Below are 8,624 nucleotides of genomic sequence, written 5' to 3' on the forward strand. Positions count from 1 at the left end.
GATTTATAGGAATATCAGTGATTTGTTGTTCGGGTTGTGTTCTGCTTTTGGCCATAGATCCTGCAAAAAATGGGCATTTCAATTTCCCACTCAACAACGAATACTACGTGATTTAAACAGTAGCCTATAATAAGCTATGACACACACACATACACAGTTAAAGTGAAATTCACCATTTAATTTTTCTGGAATAGGCCTAGTTGTTTTTCATACTAATTCAAGCCAGCCGTCACGCGCTAGATTTTATCTATTAGCCTACTTTGAAGAATGCTGCGAAACTTGCCTTAACATAAATTATAATCACATTCATTCATTTGAACAATCAACCCACATAACTCTAGAAAAAAAACATATTAAATGTGTAATATGCCCACTGATTTAGTGGTAGGCTAAATAAAAAGGTCTAGAGGACCAGTCGGTGAGCAATAGGCATATATAGGCTATAGCAATATATAGCAATATATATAATTGTAGTTTCGTTTCAGCCTATAGTGTTTTCCCCTAAAATGACAGTATCTCCTCAATATAAGCTACAACTCACACCAGCTGTGTGTAAAGCACGTCAGCCTAAAAGTTGTGTAAACTCTATTCTGCCACTAACACGCTTGTTGAACTGAATTTCATGTGAGATTACACGCCACTACATTCTTGATTACACAGGCGTATCGGAGGACTTCTCAGTCGACACTGATGTGGCCAAAAAAAACACACACACACACACACACACACACACACACACACACACAGAGAGAGAGAGCGAGAGAGAGACTAGTAACCTGATAACAGAACTAACACACATGACAGAGGAAGAAGGAAGTGCCGCACTGTTCTCCGGGTTCGTCTACAAACAGAACCGAAACAAAGAGGTCGATATTTATTCATCAGCATCAAGACGTCGAGTCTGCATCTCCAGGTCAAAGTCTGTCCCGGTGTCTCTGCCCTCCTGTCTCCCCGCAGGTCAGCTCCGGACAGTCGGAAGAGTTTGTGGGATGAGATGAGGAAACCTGCAGACAGCCGAGGCGCCCCGCTGCTGCTGCTGCTGCTGCTGCTGCTGCTTCCCAGGACGGACGGATACAAGCCTGTCATCATCGTGCATGGCATTTTGGATGGACCGAAGCAGTTCCAGATGCTTTCTCATTTCATAACCAAGGTACACATCTCAAATCTGACTTTAAAGCATGCACTGTAAAATAAATAAATAAAATTTAAAAAAGTAGAAAAATCGGTCAAAGTTTATTAGTTTATTAAAATAAGGTGACATTTCTGTAAAATGTCACTCGTGTTTGTAAATGTAAGAAACTGTCAGATAGGCTACTGTGAATATACAGACTGCATGTAATTCCAGTCTATAAATTATAACTGTGGTTTTACAGAAAACATCAAATTAAAATAATATTTAATAATAATATCAAATATTAATAATATTTTAAGACCGTAAAATTACACAAACTCATTCATTTACAGTGCAAGGACGGAGTGCAGACGCAAAGGAAACCCCAAAACGCTATGTAATATCTTTACCTGAAATTCATCATTCACTGTTTCTGTATCTATGTATATATGAGGATTTAAGTTGAGTCTTTTAAAAGAAGTATAATTTGAGTACATTTTTGCTATCCAACATTTTGTAAGATTATGAGCCACTTTTTTCAAATGGTGGAAATCTTATTTTGGAATGAACCTGCTTTGCTGAGATTACATCTCTATTTGATTTATGTGGGATGGAAAAAATATTCTTGCAGGTTGTAATTTGAACTGTGTTAGCCTACTGGACAAATTTGCCACTAGACTCTCAACTGGGAATTGCTGAAACTTATTTTCGACTAGAGCCAACATTTAGGAACTGGCACACTGTTTTGAAGGCAGCTATAGGTTTCAAGTGAAGTGAGAATCCCACCAAGCCACTTCAAGGTATTGATTTCTGTTCCGGTATCACTTTCTATTCCTCCATATGAAACCACCTTTTATTTGTTACGAGAGCTGATAACATTATCAATCAGAACGATGAGGGTTTAAACTGCTGGAAATGGGCTTTATCATTGATTACTGTACTTCTGTCCTATTTTTTTTAAATCCAATAAGACTTTTATCTGTTTTTCCAGGTCCATCCAGGTACTGAGGTGACAGTGATCGATCTGTACGATGACCTGTCCAGCCTGAAGCCCATGTGGAGACAAGTCCGAGGCTTCAGGATGGCCGTCGATCCCATCATGCAACAGGCGCCCGAGGGCGTCCATCTGCTTTGCTTTTCACAAGGTCTCTCCCAGTCACACACACTCACACACACACACACATATGCACAGATACAGAGACACACACACACACACACACACAGTCAGACACACACACATGCAGCCACTCACTCATTCATCTCATTCACAAAGACTCACACACATACCTACATACACACAGGTTGAATGCAAATATTTAACACATACATACAGAGACAGGCAGACACACACTCCAAACACACACACACACACACACACACACACACACACACACACACATACACTCAAGTGGAATAAAAATATTTAGATACTGAAGGCCTTGAACTCACTTCCACATTTTTGGCATAGCAAGATAAGTGACATTTCTATCAAACAGTTCACAGGTCTTGCCAGGCTGTGCAGTAACTTTGTTCTGCTATATGAGAAGTGCAGGAGCAGGAAACACTTTTAAAAGTATCTACAGTGTAAAAATAATTGGAAATGCACACCCTGCTTTTAAACCTTGAGTTGGACATACAGCTGTATACTCTTTTTTACATTTTCTCAGTAGCATATATTTATTTTTAGGAGCATATTGATGCTATCATGTGAAAACCTCAAATTTTAACTCAAATTTTGGTGATTTTCGTGATTTCACTGCACTTACAAAGGATGTGTCATTTTTACAGTAATACTGTGTTTCTTCATTGGGACAACACACACTTTGTGTTACTTTTCAGCACAAGATATGTTACTGTAATAACAACACATGTTGTGTTAAAATGTATTACACAACTGTGTGTTGTCCCTTTTCAAAACCATTGGATAAACTCAAAAATGCCTGGTGGTAAAGCTAAAAACAAGTCTCAAAAGTCTGCCATTTGGGAGATATGATGTTTTCGCCCAACAATGACAATATTTATATTTTCCGACCCTTTTCAAGGCCTAATTTGATGAAACATCTGTGATGGGAGGTGCAGGATCTCAGGAAAGTAGTTCCGTAGCACTGAAAATAGTCCCCGGTGTAATGAAGAATTTGTTCCCATTTGAATTTGATTTGGTAATAACTACAACAGCCTGACTTTTCGTGGTAACAGTTAGCGATTTTTAAAAGTGAAACTATGTCTTTGTGAGCTGTATTTAAAGGTTTTTAGCTTACAATTGGAGCCAGTGACTTCCGGGTTGACGGCTAAAAACGGTACGTGGGAAGTCAGAAAGTAACGGGAGTAGAGCAAACGCATTGTTGATTTTGTTATTTTCATAGGATTTGTTGACGGTAAGCAATGCATTAAAAAACACCGGCCTTATCCTTTAACATTTCTACAGAAGGATTCACCCAGTAGTTCAACAGCAAACAGATAGCTACATCAAATCAGATCCTCATGGTTCTGAAATGGTAACACTGTGGATCTCTGTCTTGCTTGATGTTGTGATTTTTCCTTTCCCCAGGCGGTTTGATCTGTCGAGCGCTCCTCTCCACCATTCCAGACCACAACGTCCACACCTTCATCTCGCTCTCCTCGCCGCAGGCCGGGCAGTACGGAGGTCAGGCCGCTTCCTTTTACTGTCCAAAACGTGTCAAAGATGATTTCTGCCTTTAACAATCACACTGACAAGGGAACTAGCTCACACACTGACACAGGACTTAACAAAAGGTCTTCTGAGCGACTGACTGTGTTGAAATATAGGACTCTCATCCAAATCACCAGAACTTTTACTTACTTACATTTCCCTCTTGTGCATCACATGACTATCTCTACCTATCTCACTCCACAGACACTGACTACCTGAGGTGGGTTTTCCCTGAGCATGTAAAGAAGACAGTCTTTCATATCTGCTACAACAGATATGGGCAGAAATTCTCTATTTGCGACTACTGGAACGGTGAGAATGGGGAAGGGTCCTCAGTTTTTAAACCGCTGGCAATTATAACCAGGGGTGGAAGAAACTAATTACATTTTGCTACTGAAGTATTGTACTTAGCTACATTTTAAATCACATCCATTACAGAGGACAGATTTTGTGGCTCTCCATAAGCAACAGAAACTGGACTGATGTAAATTGACAAATTGTGGAGCCATGAGAAGAGTAATCTTGCTTTACTTTGTTTGTGCACTTTATTGAGTAATTTCTAAATTTTCCAATTAAAAGAATCTAGTTTTAACTCTGTCATCTCGTCCTTTTAGAATTGCATGGGAAAGATCACAGCTAAAAATGTATTTTTTTCTAAAAAAGTAACTCAGTAACTTTTATTCTGTGTACAAAATGAGCTACTTTTGACTTTTACTTAAGTAGATGAAAACAAGTTTTAGTATCTATTTGGAGGGAGAAGTCAAGGCCATGTCCAGTTTAGGCAGTGGTGGAAAGAGTACTAGAATGTCCTACTCAAGTAGAAGTATACTGTTACTTTTGATATTTTATTTAAGTAGAAGTAAAAGTACTGGTGACTAAAAAACCAGTGACTTCTCCCTCCAAATAGATACTAAAACTTGTTTTCATCATGCAGTATGTTGAATTTCCCCTCAGACCCTCACCACAGGTCCCGCTACCTGCAGAGCAGCACCTTTCTGGCTCTCCTGAACGGAGAAAGGCCTCACAAGCAGATGAAAGGTAATGGACTAAATTCCCTTCCTGGGCATCGTATCTGAAACGTACATGGTGTGTTTTACTCTAATGATATGCATTTACAAAATGTATATGTATATGTGTATATGTATTTCTCCCTTTATCCTCCTCAGCCTGGCGGGAAAACTTCCTGCGCATCAGGAAGCTTGTGCTGATTGGTGGACCGGATGATGGCGTCATCACACCATGGCAGTCCAGGTGGAAAATGTCATCAAGCTTTTACATCGCATCAACATTTCTATTCTGTTTCACTCATAGCTCTGATATTTGTATGGGTCTATGATAAATTAATTAATCAGCGATGCAAACTACTATCCTTCTTATCTTGTTTCCCTGACATTTTTTTCTCTTATAAGAGCAATAATACCAATAATACTATTACCACTACTGTTAATAATAATATTTTTTCTATTTATTTCTCTCCCCTTTCCCCCAATTCCCCATCAAAAGGCATTTTGCCTCTTTCCAGGCAAAACATTTGTTTTTAATTGACTTACCTGGTTAGATAATGAATGAATGAATGAATGAATGAATGAATGAATGAATGAATGAATGAATGAATGAATGAATACAGTATGTTTATATAGCACAACCCATACAAGGAAAGTAATTCAAGGTGTCTCACAGAGTAAAAGAGAGTGTGAATAAAATAATATTATAGCAAAGGTGTACAACCAGATACAATAAGACAAATAAAATACACTATCATAATAAAAGATACAGAGCAACAATATATCAAGATAGTTTACAGGGGAGAGTGATGCTCTAAGGAAACGTTATGCTAAAAAGTCCTCAGCTTTTTGTCCACTGACTCTGCAGCCCTCAAATCTTCTTCTGCTGTAAAAAGTAATAGAAGAATTTTAAAATCAATTCTAAAACTAACAGGCAATGAATGAAGAGACTTAAAAGCAGCTGTTATATGAGCTCTGTTTCTGTTCTCGGTCAAAATGGCTGCAGATTTTCGGTGTAAATCAGTGAGTTTCTTTGCAGTGCAGAGCCTGTTTACCTGGACTAACTCCTTGTTTCCTCTTTTCACACAGTCACTTTGGATTCTATGACAGCGACGAACATGTAGTTCAGATGAGGAACCAGGAAGTAAGTTGTTTCAACATCAGCTAGACAATATATATCTAAGGTATAGAGGATCCAGTCTTTGGAAGTACTATCATTTCATCAAGAGATGACTTAAGTTACCTATTATTTTCTTAAAGGAACTATTGTTTGTTTTAATTTCATGCTATCGATCATTTAGAAACAGTAGGTGACACCTTTTATATCTCATTTTGGATTGAAACCCTTCAAATATGAATTGTGTTTATTAACAACTGAATGTGTTTGGTAAGTGTGCGCTCTCTCCTCTTTCTCTCTCTCTCTGAAAGTATTACATCAGAGACTCGTTCGGGCTGAAGACGCTGGACGCTCGGGGAGACTTGTCGGTGTGTGTGCACTCAGGAGTGCAGCACGTTTTCTGGCACTCCAACTACACAGTGTTCAGCAGCTGCATAGAGGAGTGGCTCACATGACAACACACACTGTTTCATCCCATACAGAGTGTTATCAATGTCAGTGTAAAGTCGGCTGTTATTTCACATATGTCTAATCAACACTGGTTACGCACACAGACACCAAAATATGCTTGGTTACATAGAGCGCTTTTTGCAACTTTTGCATAAGCTTTCTGATTTTATATTTGATACTGTGTTTTAAGTCAAAAATATCTACTTGCTTTTGCTTTCTCCTGATGCTTCTGCTGCACTTTTTGGTGCTGTAATGAACCATGAATGAAAGAAATGTTCTTTATAGAACCATGCTCAAATGGTTCCTCGTACTGTGGGTAACTTCAGTCTGTAGCAACCTGACTGGTCAAAGACACACGTCAACTATGCTGATAATTCCCATGAAACACGGCCAGCCATACACAGTAAAATTGTCAGTGTTAATTTAACTCTGAAAGTGTTAAAATCTACAATGCCAGTATTTATAGAGTCAAATCAACACTTATTAACAGAGTTGGGGCCATTCATGAACTGAATTGAGAATGCATGGTAAATTCAACTTCAATTCCTGGAGCTAGAATGTGAATGTCACCCAGCTCTAAGGAAACAGAATGTGAATTGAATTGGAATGACAGGAAACAGAATTTAATTCCATTAAATTCCATTAAATTCCACTTCTAAGAGAGTTCGTCTTGACTCGCTAAACTGTATGAATCAAATAAATGACAGTTAAACAAATCAAATGCATTCAATCATAATGTATGTATTATGATTACATGTTCTGCATCAAATACCACCTGAAAGGAACTTTTAACATTTTATGATATTCAGTATTGATAATATACTGTATAACACTACGTGTACGCTCAGATATGTGGTAAGAAAAACCAAAAAAAACATGGAATTTCCTTGAATTAAATTCCTGTAGGTTTTTTCAAATTCCAGATCCTGCAGTTGAAGTGGAATGAATGAGTTAATTCATGAATTGTCCCCAACCCTGCTTATTAACACTCAAGATGTTGCTGTGCATCATGGGTCAACATAAGTCACAGTTCAAACAAGCCAATCGCTGGCCTCTGGTGTGCTTTTGTGATGCTATGGAGTCCTTTAAGAATAAATGAAATGGTCCACCAGCTGTATTAAATGAGGCTTTTTTAGGAACATTGATCTCTGTATCGTTATTTTCCTGTTTTCTGCATAGACAGAATGATGGAGACAAGAGTTCAAGTCTGTTTTTCACCCGCTGTCAACCGTTAACTTGATCCAAATGCAGATGCAAAGACTGAATCACCAGCAAACTGTTTTGGTTTGCTGGAGTTGAAAGTCAAAGCTGTTGAGGAACTGTTCAATTCTGTATAGAAGTGCTAGGTGTTAAAGGAACCGAAAATAGTTCCTCAAATAGCAGAAGAGAACCATTCAGAGTTTCAAGTACTTATTTTAAAAAGAAACATTTAGCCCACAAGAACCCTTTATTAGTGATGGTCTGTCTTTTTGTTCCTCTTGTTGATAAATCTTGTGAAGCATCATTACTGTAATTCAAAATGATCCACCTTTATGCCACACTGCTGAAGGTTAAACTGCTTATTCAGGCAGTTTGTCCTGGTAACCCGTATAGATTTTGTTCATTTAGCCTCAGATTGAAATGTACACATGCCCCTTTTGCCCTTTACACATGATTACATCAAAGCAGCATGGAGGGCATCATCAATCAATTTGAACCAATTGATTTTCCCTAATAAACTGATTGATAAGAGGAAAATCATGAATTCCAGAGTGATAGAAATGTATCTAATCAGAAACTCTTTGAATAATGTTAAGATATTTATTTGTTTGTTTTCCTTCAGTGTCTTCTGTGATACTGTAGTGGGGGGAATATGTGCTGTGTGTCTGGACTGCCAAGTGTAGGCTACATTTATAAATGTTTTACACTTTTATTTGACACTGCTCTGGTTTTGAAACAAGGTTTTGTTGAAATCTACAAAACTGCAAACAAATAAAACTTTCTCAGAAAGATGACACAGCAACTGTTGTGTTATCTGAGACAAACAAGCAGGAATACAATTTGATAAAATAAAAGTTTTTCCTGTGCAGACTAAAACAAAATTGTTATTCCTAGACAGATTTTGAACAGGAGACAACTGGTGAGAGTTTGGTGAAGACAGCTGATCAGCACTATCAGGGTAGAGACCAAAACCTATAATTTAAATTAGTGATGTGTCAGTGAATTGATCACTAAATGAATGTGTGTGTGTGTGTGTGTGTGTGTTTGTGTGTGTGTGTGTGTGTGTGTGTT

At 38.1% G+C, this 8,624-nt stretch overlaps 1 protein-coding gene across 1 annotated transcript; it reads left to right on the top strand.

Annotated features, from left to right (window-relative positions):
* The first annotated feature begins 834 nt into the window (after positions 1-834).
* LOC139653022 (lysosomal thioesterase PPT2-like) lies at positions 835-8,307 on the top strand. The gene is made up of 8 exons (XM_071529972.1): positions 835-1,150; positions 2,103-2,256; positions 3,660-3,755; positions 3,987-4,094; positions 4,737-4,820; positions 4,949-5,033; positions 5,876-5,930; positions 6,215-8,307. Exons 1-8 carry the CDS (start codon positions 995-997, stop codon positions 6,356-6,358), a joined length of 882 nt encoding a protein of 293 aa, XP_071386073.1. The 5' UTR covers positions 835-994; the 3' UTR covers positions 6,359-8,307.
* Positions 8,308-8,624: the final 317 nt, after the last annotated feature.

This window comes from Centroberyx affinis, unplaced genomic scaffold (assembly GCF_046629955.1).
Source record: "Centroberyx affinis isolate AG114_WGS23_722 - 3 ecotype Tasmania unplaced genomic scaffold, CSIRO-AGI_Caff_v1 ptg001856l_1, whole genome shotgun sequence".
Classification (NCBI taxonomy): Eukaryota; Metazoa; Chordata; class Actinopteri; order Beryciformes; family Berycidae; genus Centroberyx; species Centroberyx affinis.

Excerpts from the sequence above, each read along its gene's own strand:
- LOC139653022 (XM_071529972.1), top strand. The coding sequence starts at position 995 with ATGAGGAAACCTGCAGACAGCCGAGGCGCCCCGCTGCTGCTGCTGCTG. Across the intron at positions 1,151-2,102 it reads TTTCTCATTTCATAACCAAG|GTCCATCCAGGTACTGAGGT; the intron begins GTACACATCTCA and ends CTGTTTTTCCAG. Across the intron at positions 4,095-4,736 it reads TATTTGCGACTACTGGAACG|ACCCTCACCACAGGTCCCGC; the intron begins GTGAGAATGGGG and ends ATTTCCCCTCAG.